The sequence below is a fragment of the Parambassis ranga genome, chromosome 9 (assembly GCF_900634625.1).
Source record: "Parambassis ranga chromosome 9, fParRan2.1, whole genome shotgun sequence".
NCBI classification, from domain to species: domain Eukaryota; kingdom Metazoa; phylum Chordata; class Actinopteri; family Ambassidae; genus Parambassis; species Parambassis ranga.
The window spans coordinates 16,141,391-16,161,020 of NC_041030.1; the positions used below are offsets into that span (position 1 = coordinate 16,141,391).

The window sequence follows — 19,630 nt, forward strand, 5'->3', positions numbered from 1 at the left end:
TGCACTGTAGGTGCTTGTACTGCCTCTATAGCTCAAAAGGCTAGAGGTACAGAGCAAATGCTGCCAAGGTGAGGTGTTGAGTTACGGAGTGTAACCAGTGCTGAAAACACTTAGAGTCATGGGAAAATGCAGCGAGGTGCTTGGACAAAAGAAGCCACAAAATTACCAGTGGATGAGGGCCTAGAGGGAGAATTTCAATGAAGTCAAAACACTCCAAAAGCTTGAAATAGTAGAACAAAAACACGAGACAATAAGCAAAATCTGGAAATAAGTTTCAAAGATACTATTGGTGAATAGTTTTGGATAAGAAAATGACTATTTAGATAATAAAGCTTTTTGTTGGAGGTGGATTTCAGGCTGGCCATCACACAGAGCTTTAGCTCATATCTCGTTTTTTCAGTATAATTCAGCATTTTGCTTCATCATTGAAAGTCTTCACAGAACACACTTGCATGGAAGTTGGCTTGAGGGATTAGGGGAGAGTAGAAAGCCAGTGTTTAGTCAAAGTCTGCAGTAATTGCTCTTGTCAGGAATACTGTGAGTCATGCAAAGATCCTACCAAGTTTAAACCCACAAATTTCCAAAGAAAGCACTTGGTGTAAATATAACTGAAGGCTTCAAAGAACTGAAGCCTCTCAGATGTTGTAGACTACAAACAGTAGATTATTTGATAATTTTCTTTTTCTTCAATTTGTCATAACTAATGTGAGTATAGGCTGACAAAACAAAAACGGATCTCACCCCTTTTTTCTTATCTAAGTTCACTGATGTTCTGGTAAACGTAATTGTAGATCACAGATTTGTGATTGAAAAGCTGTAAAACAGAATCCACAAGTTTTCTAAGCCAGATGCAAGTCAGTGAATGTGTTTATATGAACACGTTGACCAAGTAGTACTCAGCAAGAATGATCTGCTAACTTCAGTAATAGATCCATGATGGCCTTCACGATTGGAATTAAGCACAGACTCCAGCCAGTTGTTGGACCAGAAAACAACAGCAGTGAAGAAAGCAGGAGGCATGGAGCCGTCACGGCAGCCGAAACACTTGCGACATCACCATTCTGTTTACATTTAAAGATGCTTCTCTGAACTCAGATTTGCTTCTAGCTCTTGTTGTTGATGTTATTTTTACTGGCTTCATTGAATTATGACAAACCGGGGCGGAGTGTGAAATGTTTTAGGAATCAGAGCCAACTCAGTCAAGACTGTTCCCACATTGCTCTTCCAGAATTGCCACTTTTTTTTACTTGGGAGTACACAGATTATGAGTAAAGGTTAAATGGATTTGGAAATGCACACGCAGATACATGCAGCAGTGTAGAGCTTCCTTTGCAGGATGTTGCACAGAGTGAGCACAAAGTGAAAATTCTGCTGTTTTGACTCATGAGAAGACCAGTGATGTGGTTTTAGCAATAGATACCTACTGGGGAGAGCATAAAGCAGGCCAAGAACAAGCTGAAAGGAAATCGTATCCTACCCAGATCCTCTAGGAAGAACTAGACGTTGTGGCCAGGAAGAAGAAATCAGACACACTTCGCAAATCCTGTTGCAAGAACTGGCTAAATGCTTGCTAATACCAAAAAGAAGACTGACTGAAAATCAGAAGAAGCTGAGCTAAGATGTGGTGAACAACAAAAGCGAATAGAGGACAGGGTTTTCACATCATCTGTCACTTTTGTTTGAGTTTGTTTGGATTAAATCAGACAGAAACTGTATTCCTCGCAGAGTGGAAAACTTCTCTCACTGTGTCGAAAAATACATGTGCATTTGCCTGTGTGTTTCAGCGTGACAAAAATCTAGAGAAACATCTAAAGGAAGTAGAGTGGTTAGAGTCATGTGGTCAAGATGTTTGTCAGATCTCTTGTTCCGTCTCTTTCTAGTTCTGCGTCTTCTTCTGCAGAACAGGTTGTCATGCTGCATTAGTGTGCATCTTTGCTCATAATAATGGAAAGCTAACTTGTGTAGGTCATCGCGCGGCTTTCCTTTGGTCATTACTAATATTTAATACTTAATGCATGCACCTTTTTGAAGTATGTGTGTGTGCTCTTTTCCCCTTTTGATAATGTTTGTGTGTATGTGTTCACAAACTACAACCACAGTGCCAGCGCACATGACCTTGCTGAGTAGCGTGTGGAAAGCCCTTCAGCAGTGCAACACCCTCACCCAACATTTCTCTCTTGGCCTCTGTTCTTCATATTCACCTCATACATATTCTGCTCATACATACCTGCACACACAATCTCACACACCTACACACACACACATCACTATTGTGTTAACATTATGTCATGGTTTGAGTAAGCACAATTGCAGCAGGACTAGGTGTGTTTGAACTCCTAGCACTTACAGTTCAACTTTGTTTATCATGTCTGTAATGCATGGCTCTCTGCAGACCCAGTGCAGTGCACAGAATTGCAGACACTCTGAGCAGGCCATGAAGTGGCATCTGCAGCTAGGGCAGCATGAACAAAGCTGACCTGTTTAGGTTTTCTTCAAAACAATCATGCTGAAAAGTTTTACAGAATTTAAGCTGAACTGTTGATTCGGACAGGAGCTCTTCTTCCTACCTATCCGATTGATTCAAAGGTTATACATGTCCTGTTTCCATGGACACCATGTTTGTTTGCAGTTTCTGCAGATCAGCTTAACTAACCTACAGTATGTTGTCTCCTTCCGGACCGACACACAGAGCACCCCCACTGGTGCATGAAAGTGCAAGAAGAATGTGTATTGTGTTGCCAGTTTATTAGGTACACCTCGCTAAACCTGACCCTTCATGTGCAGTAAAGCCTACAACACCACAAAACACTGGAAGAAAAGCATTACGGCCTTCATGAAGAATTGGAATTATTCCTTGGAGTAGGGATTTTTAACAGGAAGTTGGTCAGTCTACTTTTTTGGAATTTCGTTACTGTCTACATTATAAGAAGATTTGTGAGATGCTGAAACTCCCAAATCAGCATCCAGTCAGGAGCCATTGGCTTGTTTTTGGTGTGACAAAAATTTATGGCGGAAACGATCTGATATTGGAAAGGGCAGGCACACTTCATCTACCACTATTTCTCATAGGCTAATTATTGTTGCTGATTTCACCAGGCTACAGAGCCAAACAAATCTAGCATGTGTTCTCTATCTGTGCCTCTTGACTTCACTTCAAAAAACTCTTACTAATCTTTTTAACATTTGTTGCCAACAGAGATCATTTGTGTATTGGCTTGTAGCATCTTAATAAGTAAAGCATGGTTTTATCTCCTGTGTTGTAGCCATTTAGAGTTCGCAATAACACTAGCAATTGATTATTCTGGTAAGGGTCAGGATCAAAGTCAATTTTTAAAAGCAAAGAGAGAGGGAGGATAGATGCTGATGTTTTACATGCAGAGGAAGAAGACGTTCACTTTTCAACCTGTGCAATTGCAAAACACACAACTTAACAACCTTAACTGACCATCACACACACAACTGCCATATGCCAGGTGTGGAGGATCCTACACGCATCTACTGCTGAGCAGATGATAAGCAGAAATTCTCACTACCTGTTTTTCTATAATTAATGCACTACAACAGTGAGCACAGCCTAGAGAACAGAAAGCTGTTCGACAGGTGTTGCTTGTATCAAATGTTTTGCAACATTTTTTCTTTCTAACAAAGATGTGTCATTGATGCAAAAAGAGGAATCTTACATTACATGGAAATTCAGCCGTAAATGTTCACACCCCACTCACCGCGATGCAATCGCTTGATCTATTTTCTGTTTCTTTTTTTTATACACAGCAAGGTGTTACACTCATCACCACAATGTGCATTACAAGTCTTGGAATAGCCTGGTGACATCTCGTCATTACTGTCAGAGATGGCAGACATTTCTCCAAAGAGAGTTTGAAAATTTTGGAAGATATTTTTGTTATTTTTATTTAATAGTGACAGTAAAGATGTGACAGCAAACAAGTGGGGAGACCTTAAGCCCTGAGTGGGACGCAAATCAAGAGTGTTGTGACTACATGGTCAACGCTCCAGACTATTGGGCTACCGAGGTTCCCTGAAGGTTATATATGTGTAATGCTCTGAAAATTATAAAGCTGCCTTGTGTTATCAAACAGTGCTGGTGTCTGTGGCCCTAAAGCATTAAGAAATGATATTTAAGACAACAAGAAATTAAACGACATCCTGTCTCTGCTGGATTTCAGCAATGACAGAATTCTCAGTGGTGAATGTCTAACACTATTTGCTGGATTACTTGCTGGATTTTTCAGTCCTTCAGACATTCTACTGGAAGAATGTTTATTCTCTTATAAATGTACTTTACTAAATATTTGGTTGTCATAGGAACAAATAAGCTATGTCTAAAAAAAATGGAACTACTTTCCTGGCTTCTTTTTTCTGTTCTGTCAGGCTATGCTAATTGGTCTTGTGCGCAACACCACAGCTAATTCATTTACAAAGAACTATGCTCAGTTCTTTGAATCTTCATCGTAAGGTCTTAAGCTGTTCATATTTGGCTCATATATCAGTATTTCTGAGAAGTAGACAAGGAGGGCAGCGCTACGAAGTGACACATTTATTCATCAAGAGAAGGCTACGTGTCTGACAGCTTCTGACAGGTTTCCAAGAACTCATCTCTATCAGTGTTGGTAACCCCACGTAGAGCACTTTGTATGTGCGTGTGCGTGAGCGTGCACGCATGTGTGTGCATGTTTCCCACATCCTCAATGATGCCACAGATAACTGACTGTGAATGCGATCAGTTCTAGTGATCTCCAGGTTGCATGTGCTCCACCTCCTTAACATGTACCATAAACCAGTGTGTACAGAGGTGGCTGTCCGGTTTTTCCGGTTTTTAAAACATTTTCTTTGGCTGTAAAAGAGCTGATCTGAAAGAATATTTAACATTTTTGTGATCACAGCTGCTTTTGATGGACATGCTGGATTTTATTCCATCGTTCTTTGGATCTGCTTTCTGAATCAGTTTCCACATAGACACACACACACACTGGAATGAACTGGGATCAGAGAGTCTATTTCTGTCCCACCAGCTATGGTGGGAGACCTCAGGAGTGTTTATCTGCACGACACAAGCAACAGGTGGTGCAGTCTGGCAGCAAAGTGGAAGGGTGAAAACAATGCCAGCTGCAGCAGATCACCATTAGCTGCAGCTGTAGATGTTGTATAAACACATTAAACAAAGGAACGCATTTGTCTTTGCTAACATACCAGGAATTTGTGGACAGTAGCTTCGATGCAGGCAAAGCTATGAGCTGTTTACCTTAAGTCAGACTTACACAGACTCAGTATAGAGATAAAGCTGAATGTTTCGTGCGGCTGTTATTCTGTCCGTCTTAGGCCTTTTCACACCTGTCATTAGTCTATGTATCTATGTATTTCACAACTCTGTGTGTGAATAAAGGTTCAGAATTTGCAAAGCATCCATTTCACTACTGTCATTACAGTGACTATCCTGCTGTAAGACTGCGAACAGCTGCTGTGTACCAAAGGATTTAACTGTAGCTGGAAATCACATGTAATTGTGTGCAGCGCTCTCTTTGGAGACAGTTATTTGAATTGTGTTATACTGAGCCTGAGCAAGCAGTCTGCACCTTCGTGAGCATTTTACTCTTGCGCAAAAAAAACACCAGGCAGTGGTGGGCTTTCTGTACTGCTGTGTCCAGCTTTTATTTGTTTACTACTTGTAACTCAGACAATGGCAGCGAAAATGAGTAAATCGAGCTGTAGTTGCAGAAAAAATTCTGCAAGTGTGGTCAAATTTGGTGCTAAATTTTTAGGTATACTGTAAACTAAGACCACGGTACACAAGTCCTTTTTGTTTTTGGATCGCATCATTCATTGACATTAAGCATGTAGCCAGAAAAAACAAACAAAAGAAATGCATCAATGATCCCAACCTGAAAGCAGGGGGAAGTACAGACAGATGTGTTTGAGGTTATGGCCTTCCCTGATGGGTGGTGGTCTAAGTCTTCAAAATGTCTCTGCATGTGTGTGTGTGTGCACGCACATACACTTTATAAAGTCTCTCCAGAGACCAGTTTGGTAACCTTGTGGAGTCTAAGGTCAGCCCAGAACAGACACACACATATGCATGCACCCTGGACAGCGCTGGCTATGGTGACCCTCTGAGGGATAGCGGAATGTTGAGTGTCAGTCAGTTGCCGTGGTGACGGCCTTGAGAAAGGGACCCTGGGAAGAACGTTTTGGACTCCAAACATCCTGTGTGTCACCCATGTGTGTGGGCGTGTGCACTCAAACTGTAGATGTGTTTGTGACTGTGTGGGTGAGAGGTTGTATGGTTGCATCTGTTGCTGTGTCCCTTGTTTGTTTGTGCACTGTTTTCATAAACACTTTATGCCTGCTATTTTAATTTCTTTGTATTATTTATATATTTGGCAGGGATAATAGTCGTTCATCTGAGTTAAAACCTTCATGTTTTAGTCACCAAGAAAGTAAAACTATTGTTTACAGTAAAAATCATGTCAAGATTTAAGGATTTACCAGCCAGGAAGTAGGCTGTGTTGTTACTTCTACATATCTGTGTTTCATATTCTCAATGTGTGCGTTTGTGTTTGAAGTTGAAACATTGTAGTGAAAGTTGAGTCAATCTGAAAAGAACTAGGAGTGAAAACTGAAAAGTCGCTGCGGGGTCATATTACTGGGACAGAAGCTTAATATAGATGCCTGTTGATGTCTTGGTGGTAAATCCATCTGCTTATTTTATTTGTTTATCCTGTTAAAATATGGCAACTCAACCATGTGTATCTATGTAGAGAAGATTGAAGCAAGGCGTCTGGACTTGTAGAGTTTTCTAGAAGACGTTTCGCTGCTCATCCAAGCAGCTTCATCAGTTCTAACTGTTTGGTGGGGAAACATGGTTTATATGTGGTTACAGACCTCAGTGGGTGGGTCTGGGTAAAACTTGAAAAAACTTAAAAACAATAGCACTAAATGTTTCCATACTTACCTGTGATGTTCTGGCTGACTGGGCCAGGTGTGTCTAACGACTGGCTAACGACTATGAAACTGCCGGAGGGGGACTGGTTGACAGCCCTTTGTTCTTACTGTGAGTATGTGCAAACTTCCTGGGAATGGATGGAATCACTGCATTGTATGTGGTAGAAAGATGGAGTCTGAGGCCACCACCTCTGTTAAGGGAAGGTTTTTCCAGCTTAACATAGATGGCTTCCTTGACTCCTCTTTCATACCACCTTTCCTCCCTGTCTAAAATGTGAACATTGTTGTCCTCAAAGGAGTGTCCTTTGTCTTTGAGGTGGAGGTGAACAGCTGAGTCTTGTCCTGAGGAGGTGGCTCTCCTGTGCTGAGCCATTCTTCTGTGGAGTGGTTGTTTAGTTTCTCCAATGTACAGATCAGAGCATTCCTCACTGCACTGGACTGCATATATCACATTGCTGTGTTTCTCCCTGGGAATCTTGTCCTTCGGGTGAACCAGTCTCTGTCTCAGTGTTGTCATCGGTTTGAAATGGACCGGGATGTCATGGTTGTTGAAGATCCTGCGGAGTTTCTCTGATACTCCTGACACATATGGAATGGAGATGTTCTTTCTCCGCCTGGTGTTGTCCTTCTTCTTGTTGTTGGGGGGTATCATGTGTATCTATCTATATCTACCATCTGGATATTGAATGCAAACGCAGAATACATTCTGTGCAGCCAAGTTCTATTCACCCTCCTCTAGCCTTTATATAGAAAGTTCCATAGACTGAGAAGTATAACTTAAAGTTCAGTGTGGAAGCCTATGAGGAAAAAAAACATCTTACCAAAGTTGTCAGATATTATTAAACAAGATGATTTGTAACGGCAGTTACAAGTTAAGTGGAAATCCAGTAGAATTCAGATAGCATCATAGAGATGACTAGTCCATCTGCAGTATGACAATGGCCCCTAAAGGCGTAAATAACAGTGCTCTATTTTTACTTTTCTATAATGAGCTGCTGTTGGTAAAATGTCCATTTGTTTTTAATTTTGGAGATAAATCTCTGATCTTTTTCTCCAGAGCAGATCCACTTTAAAACGTGTCCACTCAACAACATGGCAACATTTTGACATGATATCTGTTGGTTTGTTCCCTAAAGGAGATAATTAAGTGTTTAAAACATCTTAAAAAATATCATTAAATATGGACTTAAGCTAGGAGCATGTAGCGACCTTGTGTGTGATGTGCTATCACTTCCTCTGCCAGTGCAGGGAGAAAAACAAACAGATGCACAATGTGTTGTGAGCAGTACCGTAATTTAAGACATGAGTAAAACGCTTCCCTGAGGGTTTCACTGCATATTTACAGACTCATTATATTCATTCTCCATGGTTACATTCTGTATGTCTGGAGAAGTGTGTTGGTACAGGCCTGTTGCATTAGCTTTTTGTTTGTGGCAGTTTCTATAGTAAAGAGATCAGGTTTTCCAGTTAAACAGCACACAGTCACACCTGCACATGACAGACAGGTTTAGAAGTTCAAGAGGTGGAAGGAGGCTCTGTGCAGTTTTTAACACGTCGGACTATTTGTAAATGAGTTTGTTGTGGTTGTGGTCATTTTACGTTTGCCTACAGGCATTGTACTCCTTTCTGTGTTTGTGCTGTTTTAATTTTTTCCTACTCTTTGGTGTCAGTTTGTATCTTTTGTATGTTTTTAAGCCTCTTTTGTGTCTTTTTTGTCATTTTGCATAACATTTTGTGATAACTGTAAATCTCTTTTGGTCATTTTGCCTGTCTAGTTGTCTCTTTGTCTTCTCTTTATGCATGTTGCTTACAATCAGTCTTATAGTAATCCAGTTATAACATGAACAAACACTGTACCTACCATCATTTAAACACAGACCTACACAGGCTTCCCACACTCCCAGCAGTTGTTGAAGGAATTCTATGCAGACGACAAAATAAGAAGAAAAAAAGGGCCTGTTGAGTGAGGGTGAGAGTCTGCTTGTGTGTGTGTCTCTCAGGGGAGCGTTACGGACTGTAAGTTTGCAGTAATAGGAAATGTGCTGTGAGCTTAAACGTGCTCCCCTGATGAAGTTGATTCACAGAAATCAGGCCTGTTATTGCTCAACAAGTCAGACATCTGCAGCATGTTTTCTTTTTTTTTCTCCTCAGACACACATGGTTCCTCAAAGATGTTCGTACTTTGAGACTCATTCATATTTTCACAATAAATTCCTATGAATGAGTCACTCTAAGCTCAAATGCTTACACACACACACACACACACACACACACACACACACACACACACACACACACACACACACACACACACACACACACATCAGCAAGAGTAGCTGATCTCATTAGCTGTCGCACTTCTGGTGTAGTTAGGAAGGTGAAGCTAAACTCACTCATACCAAGAACGCAGATTTCGTTCTTGGTATGAGTGAGTTCAGCTGATCAGCTGGGCTCAGTGTGAAAACCACTATATGGTTCCACAAAGCTGACTTTGCACACAAGGTGCATTTTGTCCAGTTTGTGCTCTCTGTAGTAAGTTCCTGAAATTGCTTTCAGGGCAGCAGTAAAGGTCATCAAAGCACTGAACTGAGAGCTGAATCATTAAAAGGAAGAGCAAAAACATTCAAAAGAAAGTTGCTAAATAAAGTTCTGATCATTGTGAATCAAGTGAGGTTGAAACAAGATAAATATATTAGCAAAGAAGGTGACCATATGCGAGTGAGTGTTTTTTTGTGTGTGCTCACAGAATATCACTTCTTGAAAGTATTTTAAATTTATTGGTTTTACTCCACTGCCTCTGTAGTGAAAACAGCTCAATCAGCAAGATGATTTTTCGTTGTATCTTGTTGTTGGTTTGTTTCTGCTGTACCCTTCCTTTTACACTTTATCACTACATCTTTCTTGCCCCCTTATCTCAAGGTTCTGTGGAAAGGAATAAAAAGAAAACGTTCAACTTTTAACCTGAATCTAAAGAAGCACAAACAAAACATCCTGGACTAAGTTTCAGCTGCAGCAGCAATTTGTTGAGTTCACTTTTTGTCAGTTCCTCATGCAGACTCAGGTCTCACTAAATGAGTCACATCCCTCTCCTCTCTGCGTCATTGTGTTTTCTATTGATAATATTAGACACTGTGGTTGAGAAGCAGAGCTTTAAGAGTTAAGAGGGAGGAGGAGTGAATCTATTCTTTTGATGTGTGTGCATTTCTGTCTGTTTTTATGTATCTATGTGTGTGTGTAGGATTAACATAGACATTCCTCAGGCTCACACACTGTCACATAGACTCAAACTCATCCGGTGCACAAAGCCCTGGAATCCGTCCTCCCTGCACTCCATCCCTCCCTCTCTCCCACCTAACGCCGCGTCTTTCACTGTCTCGTCTGTTTCCGTTCGTTTCCTCTGCTCCCTCATGCTGCTCGGCCCCTCTGCTTGTTATTTGTCTTTGTTCTGTGGCACAGGACTACATCTCATTAGCCTCCACTGCTGCTGTTGATGCTGATGTTTGTGTGCATCACATTAATAGATTTTAGTTGAGCTGGATGTTAATACTAAATAATAATAACTGTGGCAATGTGAAGAGAGTCCCTGTGTTCTTAAGAACATTTATCAACAATCCCAGATTCTGATTTTCGGTCCATAATTATTTTACTCAAATAATTAAGCGTCTTTTGTTCAAATGTCAAAATGAGGCCCACAGTCAGGAGCTGAATATCAAAATTTACTGAACAACATGCAAGCATTACTGTGATTGGCTGTATTTAATGCAGCCTAGATCTGTTTTATATCACGCTCCTGTGCTGCACCCTGCTTCTCTCCTGGTATGTCTCACTTTTGTATAACAGTGTAACAGTCGCGACAGTAATAGAGGTTGCTGTTTCATCACTTAGAACGCCTACACTGTGTCATTGACATTTTCAGTTGACCAACATACTGTATGTACACACATATCGGACACATACACTAGTTCTTCAACTTTTAATAACAATTGCTGACTCTCTTGTCTCCACGTGTTTCTATCAGCTGTTGCCAAGGCTTCATTTAGGAGCTGACTTTTGACCCAACGCGCCACAAGCCTGTGCACATGGCTGACCGAGTCATCCATCCGTGTGTGTGTGTGTGGGTCTGCATGTGTTTATGCCAGCGGCTCTGTTAGTGCTTGTTTGTATCTGATGCTTTGAAGGCTCCTCATTGCTGCATTAGTGACGTGTGATTAGTTCGAATGCATGTGTCTGTCACTGCACAGGCACGCACTCGATCCTTCAGTGCAGCTGAGCCTCAGTGTATAAAAGTAATTTATGGTTTTGTTGGTGGTGGACACAAAGTCACAGGAGGTCATGTTGCTCGGGTCCAATCAAGCAGCCACCCAGCAGCTCCTCATCTCTCATTTAACTTCCTTCAAATATTCAGTTTGTCATAGTGGCGTCAACCTTGGAGCTTCGCCACAAGAGCTCCCATCATGCTCTGCTTCCCACTGTTCACTGAGGGATGCCTCCGTTTCAGCAGCACTAACTCTTCACACTCACACATGCCTACACATATAGAGACTGTACATATGCACTGTACACATACACTTAAATAAACATCAGAGAGAAACCGCCTGCTGTGCCTGGTTCCCATTAACTGTGTGTAAACACAGCAAACAATATCTGTGTTTCACACATGTTCTGTGTAGCACATAGCACGTACGGCTGAGTTCTGTTCACTGAAGCTTTCTGTGTTGCATCAAGCAGCTGGTACACACCACTTGACTGATGTGCTAAACATTTCCCCACAAAAGTGGGGAAAAGGGGGGTGTCCAGAGAGATTTCTTCAGTTATTTGAGGACATCTGTCTAAGATTGGCAACAAATGAGTAACAAATCTACAAAGACTTTGGGAGTTTGACTGCTGGAGCATTTTGAGCCAAGCAAAAGCACACAATTGTTTAAAAGGCCTGGATGTTAAGACCAAAGTTTACCACTACATTTGACAGGCTGATTCACTCAAATCCCAAAAATGATATTCTCCTAGAGAGCTTACTTTGAGGGTAATCTTTTTCACAAAACTTGGCCTTTAGATTCGGCACTTCGTGAGAGCGATTGTCTACAATAATTATGTCTTTACTGTGTTTTTCAGGCCTACAGTCCCAAGCTGACGACTCACTGCTCAGATATCCAAGAAGTCCGTCGTTGCAACAGACTGGAGATGCCTGATAACTTAAACACATTTGTTTTAAAGGTATGCGACTAAACTCTCTACAGAATTCCAGTTTCATGACAACACAGTAATTTTACCACTCACTAAATCTCTAAGCTCTATTTTTGGTTTATGCTCCACTTAAATCTTTCAACTTAAAGAGGGGGGAAGTGTATTAAAGCACCATTAGAAACCGTATGTATGTATGTATGTATGTAACCGTAGTGTTTGAAAGCATCTTTATGTCTTCAGGTTAGTCGAGGTAGTCTGATATTTGAGACAGACAACGACCAGCAGGTCAGCTCCTGGACCACAGAGCTAAAAGAATGTATCAGCAACAGGTGAGAAACATGTCGGCATAACACAAACACACACACAACTGTAATATCAATGTTAACACCATGTCTTTTACAACATTAAAGAACTGACAATGCATCGTGGCATGAATTAGTACTGTCGATCTAAAGACCCTTTTGCAGAGAGCCAACACATACTGACCGTACTCACTTGAGACAAAAGCCAGATGTGAGTGTGTGTGAGAGGATGAACTGTAAGAGCGAGTATGTGCTCGAGAATAGCTGTGTAGGACTGAAGGACCAGTTGTCATTTTACATCAGTCTCTGCTGGGCATCTTTGGTTATGAACAGATTTAATAGCTGTGCTTCAGTTCAGGAGAAACTGAGCTGATACTGCTGTTAAAATGGAGTTTAGGTTTTAGCTGAGTTTTAAATGGAGGACGTTGAGTTGTGTAACACCTCTACCTCGTCCATATCATTTTTTTTCCTCTGAGATCCCCAGTGGAAAGATTTCACACTTGGCCGTTTTTTTCTGTGTTTGTGGGTGTGTTGGATGTTTACTCGTGCTGAGGTATGTGTTTGCAAATGCAAGTGAGAATATTTCTTGGTCCGTGTGTATATATGGACAAATGAGTGTTTTTTTTGTGTGCCCATGCTTGTTTGTCTATTCCTCAGCTCTGAAGTGAGGCTGTGCATTTGTTTGCTTTAGGGCTCTACAGAGTGGAGCAGGTTGTGCCTTGTTATATTTGGAATATTCCTGGATATAATCAGTCATCAGACTCATCAGTCATCTTAATTTTTACACTAAACCTTTCAGAGGTTTCATGTCTTCCTGTGCAGAGAAAACAAGCGGCTGTAGTTCTAAAGCTGCACTGAGTTCAAGCAGGGGAGCTGTGTGGGAGTCCTGAAGGAGGTCTGGCGGTTTCTGTGATTACAACGTCGGGCTGTTTGTTACATGCCCACCCTCTCTCCCTTCATTTCCTGTTACCTCTCCAGAGTGGACGAAAAACACTGAGAAACAGTAGAAAGATGTGATTAAGTGAAAGTGATCACAAGGCTCAGCCAATAGTTTTTTTATAAACAGGTCAGACTATAAGAATTTGTCACGCAAATCAGCAAAACATGGCTCAGAGTTCTGTAAAATAACGTGTCCGTAAAGTGGGAAAAAAAGTTATAATTTCTTGAAAGGAGTGGTAGCGTCTACTCTCAAGTAGTACTGTTACACAAATGTAAGATAGACATGATAATTACAGTGTGTGTGTGTGTCCTTCTGTGGAGGGAAATGTGGGGGAGGTCTGACACTGAGAATCACTGGATCTTTCTCATTTTTGCAGATGTCTGGAATTAAACAAACACACACACACACATTTTTTTCTACAGAACTTAGAGGTATTGGTTGTCTAAATTCAGAACAGACTGAATTTTGACCTCAGCATGCTGAGAAGGCTCTGTTCAGAGAAATGCAGTCATTGATTGCATTGTCAAACACTTCCAGACTGTCGACTAATGCAAAAATAACTGAGGCATACAGTTTGAATAGGTGGAATATATATAGAAAATGATGTATGAACTGCTGTAAAACTGGGTGTTTTAGGCCTCATGTGGCTGTTTGAGGAAGTGCCTTTTTAATGAAGTTGCTGCTTAGTGCAGACTTGCTGCAAGTTCATAGAATGGAGCCTTTTGTTAATGTTATTAGTAACACCTGTGATTTTCTTTCAATGACACGTCAAAATGTCTCCAAAAGATTGCACCATTATTTGTGTGATTCATCACGCCGGGACTACAAAGGCCACAGAAGGCACATAAACCTGGTAGAGGCAACATGGGGGTGGTGTGACGGGTGTAAACACTTCTCTCTTCAGATGTGGTCGGATATGATTGGTTCAAACGCACTGAGGCCTAATCCTCCAAGCTTTGCTGACTGGCTCAAATGTCCATACTTTAAAAAAAAAAAAGTCTTCACTCATCCAGAGTAAAACCACAAAAAGATTGTCACACATAGACTAGGAGCACACACACACACACACACACAGAAGAGAAACAAGTCTTCCTGTTATTCAGTGCCCTGCATACTCAACTCAGCAGTATTTTCACCGGATTCCCTCTTTAACACTCACACACTTTCACACACACTGTCTGTATGTCTGTGATTGTGTGTGTGTGCATTGAAACAGAAGAACAGTAAGTCTCAGTTCAGAGCTGAACTGGTGAACTGGACTCACTTCCTGTCTGTGCTCAGTGTCTTTGTGTTCCTTCAGCCTGCTGTTTCCTCCATGTTCATCAGCTTCTCCACACACACACACACACACACAGAAACACGCTTGCTTGTTCATGTTGGTGCAAGGACTCTTTATTAGCATAATGCACTCTTAGACCAGTGTAACTATAAAATCATCTTTTTTTGTGGACTCCACAGTGAGAATAACATTTATGTTTTCCTCTCTCTCTGCTCTTGTCCTTCAGGTCAGGCAGTGTGGATCTGGAGCCCCTCCCCTCCCCAGTTGATAGCTCTGTACCAACCAATCACAGAGGGAGCTCAGAGCCAGGAAGTCACAGTGAGGGGACATTATAGAATCCTCATCTAGTTGCTTTCCACCTGCTAAAAGCTCCACTGTCTTCGTTAACAAGTCATTGACATGCAATAAAAACTAGTTTGGTGCAGCGAGCTTGACGCATCATTTCTTCCATACACCCCATCCAGGTCCTGTCACCTTCTCCATGCCGGAGCAGGTCATCCAGAAGACAGATCACTTCCTGTTCTCCTACCCCTGGTTCCACGGGCCCATCTCTCGGGTCAAGGCGGCCCACCTGGTTCAGAGCTCTGGACCAGAAGGACATGGAGTGTTTCTGGTCCGACAGAGTGAGACGCGCAGGGGAGACTATGTCCTCACATTTAACTACCAAGGAAAAGCAAAGGTCTGCATTGATACCTGCTTCCTGTCAAACCAATTTGCAATTCATTCCACATCCTGACGTGGTTCACCCAAAACAAATTTGGAAATATCAGTAAATACCACATTCTTCTTCTTTTTGTCTGCTTACATCAAACTGGTGTTGTCAGGGCAGCAGCAGTAAACCTCCTAAATGAGGAAGTATTATGCAAACAGCTGCTGGGAACGACCTTAAACAAGTGCGAACACTGACCATTGGAGTTAACAAAGAAGGGGGGGCAGTTAAGATCAGACCCGAAACATCATTAAACATCTTTTCTAAAGTGATGAAGCTGCTCAGAGGAGCAGCAAACCTCTTCAAGAAACTCTACAAGTCCAGTTGCCTCTTTTTTGATGTTGTTCTCACTCCTCTGTCTGTCTGTCTGTCTGTCTCCCTGCAGCACCTGCGCCTCTCCTTAACAGAATGGGGTCAGTGCCGGGTGCAGCACCTGCGCTTCCCCTCTGTCATGGAGATGCTCAGGCATTTCCGTCTCTTCCCTATTCCGTTGGAGTGCGGAGCCGCCGGTGCCGTCACGTTGTCCAGCTTTGTAGTGGCAGGCTCCAGTCCTCCATCACAGGGTGAGAATCATCAGTTCCTCTGTTTGTATCTCTACAATATGATTGTGCGACCTTTTTAGTAATTGTGACAACTCTGTGGACTTTAATTGGGAAGGAAATGCACAAATACTCCAAAATAAACTGTAGGATTTTTATCTTTATAGTTTTGAGTGTACGATACTAATCAAACCACTGACGCTCAGTGACGAAGAACGCGGTGCTGTTAACTGTCAAACACATACATAGCAGGTCTGATCAGGAAGTGTCTGTAATCTAACACACAGCTCTGTAATAGGTCACAGGTGTACTGCAGAGGCAGACATCCCTCATGTCCTCTCTCTCGCTTTCCCCCAGGTCGGCTGTCAGGCGCTCTGCTGGTCCCCTTCTCCCTCCATCGGTGGAGCTCTGAGCCCAGCTTGGCTCACTGCAGCCTGGCTTGCAGCTCCAGTCAGCCCCCTTCCTCCTGCTCCACCAGCAACACCACCGCAAGCCCCACTTCCAACCCCAGCACCGCTTCCCAGCTGGGAAATACCCCGTTCATGCGCACCAACCCTTTCCCTGACCCCACTGCAACGGCTCCACCTCCCCTGCGTCGGAGCGAGTCAGTGGGGAGGAGGCCTCTGCTTCGTCACCCCAACCCCCACACTTCCATCATCCCTCAGCGGGACTCAGACTATGAGCTGGAGCCCGACCGCGGTCGCAAGCGAGCGATTGACAACCAGTACATGTTGCTCTGACCCACAGCAGCTGCCTGTGAAGCCAACATGTCCACACAAACACCACACAGACACAGTTTGTTGGACAGAGTGTGATGCTAACCTGATGAAGGCAGACTCATGAACTTGAGTGAACAAGTCTTTGTCTGAGGAACACGAGACATATACACACTCACCACATCTGTGCTGGATGTGTCCTTACCAGTGACAGACCCACACACCCTCCACCCAGAGTGTCCACAGTGAATGTATTTTTATAGCAGTGTTGACTATGATGAGTATTCTCGTTTTATTGATGGTGAGTTTCTGTGTGAGAGAGGCAGTCACATGAACGTGGCAAAAATATGATGAATTCACACAGGTGTACTTGATTTAATTTCATTAGCACTTAACCTGAACTGATGGGAAAGAAAAAGTAAAAAAAAGAAAAAGCGCTCTTCTAAAATATTTACTTAGACTTTGCTGTGTGGAGCACTCACTCTGTTTTAGAGTGTATTAGACCAGATACTCCTCCTCTTGTGCATTATTATGTATTTAAGTGCACATTGCTTTCAGTGCACTTTGGAAACAATGTGTATTTTTCTATACACAGATTATTTTGTAAGAAAAAAAAAATTCAAAAAAAAAAAAACTCAGTTGGGAAACTTTTCATAAAAACGGATCTTCATATCTTCAAACCTTTGCTGAACCACAGATATAAATCAAGATCAGCTTTTTTTCATCCAAGTTCGTGTGTGTGTGCGTCTGGATGTGTGAGATGAGTAAAAGCGTGTGTGTTTTTGTGATTGATCCCAGCCTCAATTATTGGCTTTTCCAAACTCACCAAAGGTTTTATGTGCACAAAATCACACAGAAAATCTTTTCTGCCACAAAATCAAAGAAACTAATAGAATCTTTAATCATTCGATGTTATTTTTATTAGCAGCTAGCTAATGTTAGCAGGTAAAGAATGTGATTATGTCTGTAGCTTCAAAGACCAAACTGAATATTGCAGCTGGTACTTTATGTAGGTTGTTTTAGAGATGCTTTAAATCTAGATGGTTGCAATCTGCAGCCTCACCACTAGATGGTGTAAAATCCTAAAAACCTATGCAGGTTGATTTGGTGCACATAAATCAGTTACCAAACTTGAAACTTCAAAGAGCATGAGAGGGGGAAACGCTCCACATTGAGATGAATCAAGAGCATAATTTAAATAAAATTTGGGCATTTAACACAAAGCTTAATGACATGTCGTTTCAGGTGTGGATTCTCTGACACAGTGAGGGTCCAAATGCTGGAAAAGTTTAAAATAAACCCTTAAAGGGTTCTTAAATGTAGACGGTGACATGATGCAGCCCACATTTCACACAAGTGCCTGTTAAATATTAACATGTGTTTTCAACACACAACTCTGCAAGCAGCATCATGTCTCCAGCTCTACTTTACACACTCTTAGCATTAATTATTTTTCTGTATAACTTCACCACAGTAGCAAAAAAAAAAAAACTAATGAAGGGCTGTGATAATATCTTTACATAATATGTAAATTTAGCCAAACATTCTATGTTTTTAATAAGAGAACTTTCAGTCAGCCAGGCTTTGAAACCTAAGCCTTGTGGCCACATGTGAGCCTCGTCTCTCCTTACAGAAAACACACACAGTACTTCATGAACAAAAACCAGCCTTTTAGACGTCACACGCCAAAGATGAAACTTTTCTGTAACTTTGTTTTTCCCTTAACTGAAACGTCACTTCCATTAACAGCGGGGATGCCTTTGGAAAATTAGTGTGCTAGGACTTGTCTGTTTGTTTTGCTTTAACACTAACTTTAGCAAATAAATGTAGATTTACTTTCTCTCTCTCTGTTCTCTTTATCAGTGTAGTTTCCTGTTTTTAAGAGAAATGCATGAATGCAACTTGATTTCTGCTATGATTACTTTTGTTACGCAATAAGAGCTTTGTCTACCAAAGGAGCATTTTTACAATGGTTGCGTAGTTCTCTTTAATGTATCATCATGATCTTGACTGACATCTTCTAAGGGGAACAAAAACAAGGATGTTTTTGGCAAATGTACGGTTGGTCTTCCTGCCTCAATGTGCCTGAGTCTAAACAAATTCCTCATCAACTCTCCCTGTTTCACTTCTGCTAAAGGAAAGCAACGGTAACAATGACTATTAGAATATCAATCTTTTTTTTTATTTAAATGGGAGAATAACTGTACCTTTGCCAGAAAGCTGCTGTTTGCTTTTCCCCTATTTCAAAAGCTCAGGGTGTGATTGTGTAGAGTGCAATATCTGAGAGATGCCCAGTGCTTCACACCTTTTTTATGAATCAGTTTGCACCTGCTCTTAGCTCTTAGCAGAACACGCTATGATTAAAACCAGAGTTGTGTTGCTTTTATGGCGTATACATTCATGAATCAGCTAGAGAAGATGCCCCCCCTCTTCACCTTGTACCTCAGCTGCCAACACCTTCTCCAGGAATGCCTTTATTTGAAAATGTCATGTGTTCTCAATACTGTTCATCCTGTTTGTTAACTTAGCACTGTAAACATTCCAGTTCTACCCAACATCCCCTCTACAGCCAATGAACACCCCCCCCCTCCAAAGAGCTTCTCAAATCTGTCGTTGTGTTTGCATCCCCTTCAGTTACACGCATCTAAATTATATTAAATATATATCAACTGTATATTTGACTTTTTTAATAAACGTAACCAAAAAACCTCAATGCTCCAGTTGTGTGTGTGTTTACAAATAAATAAAACAGGGCTGAAAGAATAAGCACCTATTTTTTTCCAGAATATGAAATAAAAATTGTATTGCTTATTAAATATATATATATATAAAAAATATGGTCCAATCAGTGGAGCTGTGTCTTCTTTGTCTCTGGCAGGACTACATTTCATTAGTCAATGCCAAAGAGAAAGAACATTTTTCCAATACTAAATATTAATTAGAAGAAGTTCAATCAATTAAATGATCTGTGGCTCCTTTGTCCCCTTGTATTCTGACCCTTAAA

General features: G+C 41.5%; 1 protein-coding gene across 3 annotated transcripts in view; it reads left to right on the forward strand.

The window, feature by feature from the left end:
• Positions 1-19,339, forward strand: part of sh2b3 (SH2B adaptor protein 3) — a 37,991-nt gene extending 18,652 nt beyond the window's left edge. For all 3 annotated transcript variants that reach the window (XM_028414143.1, XM_028414142.1, XM_028414144.1), the window contains exons 3-8: positions 12,070-12,171; positions 12,382-12,470; positions 14,889-14,980; positions 15,127-15,341; positions 15,757-15,934; positions 16,268-19,339. In XM_028414143.1, the coding sequence (XP_028269944.1) occupies positions 12,070-12,171; positions 12,382-12,470; positions 14,889-14,980; positions 15,127-15,341; positions 15,757-15,934; positions 16,268-16,650 (1,059 nt within the window). In that variant the 3' untranslated portion in view covers positions 16,651-19,339. The remainder of the gene's footprint in view (positions 1-12,069; positions 12,172-12,381; positions 12,471-14,888; positions 14,981-15,126; positions 15,342-15,756; positions 15,935-16,267) is intronic.
• Positions 19,340-19,630: the final 291 nt, after the last annotated feature.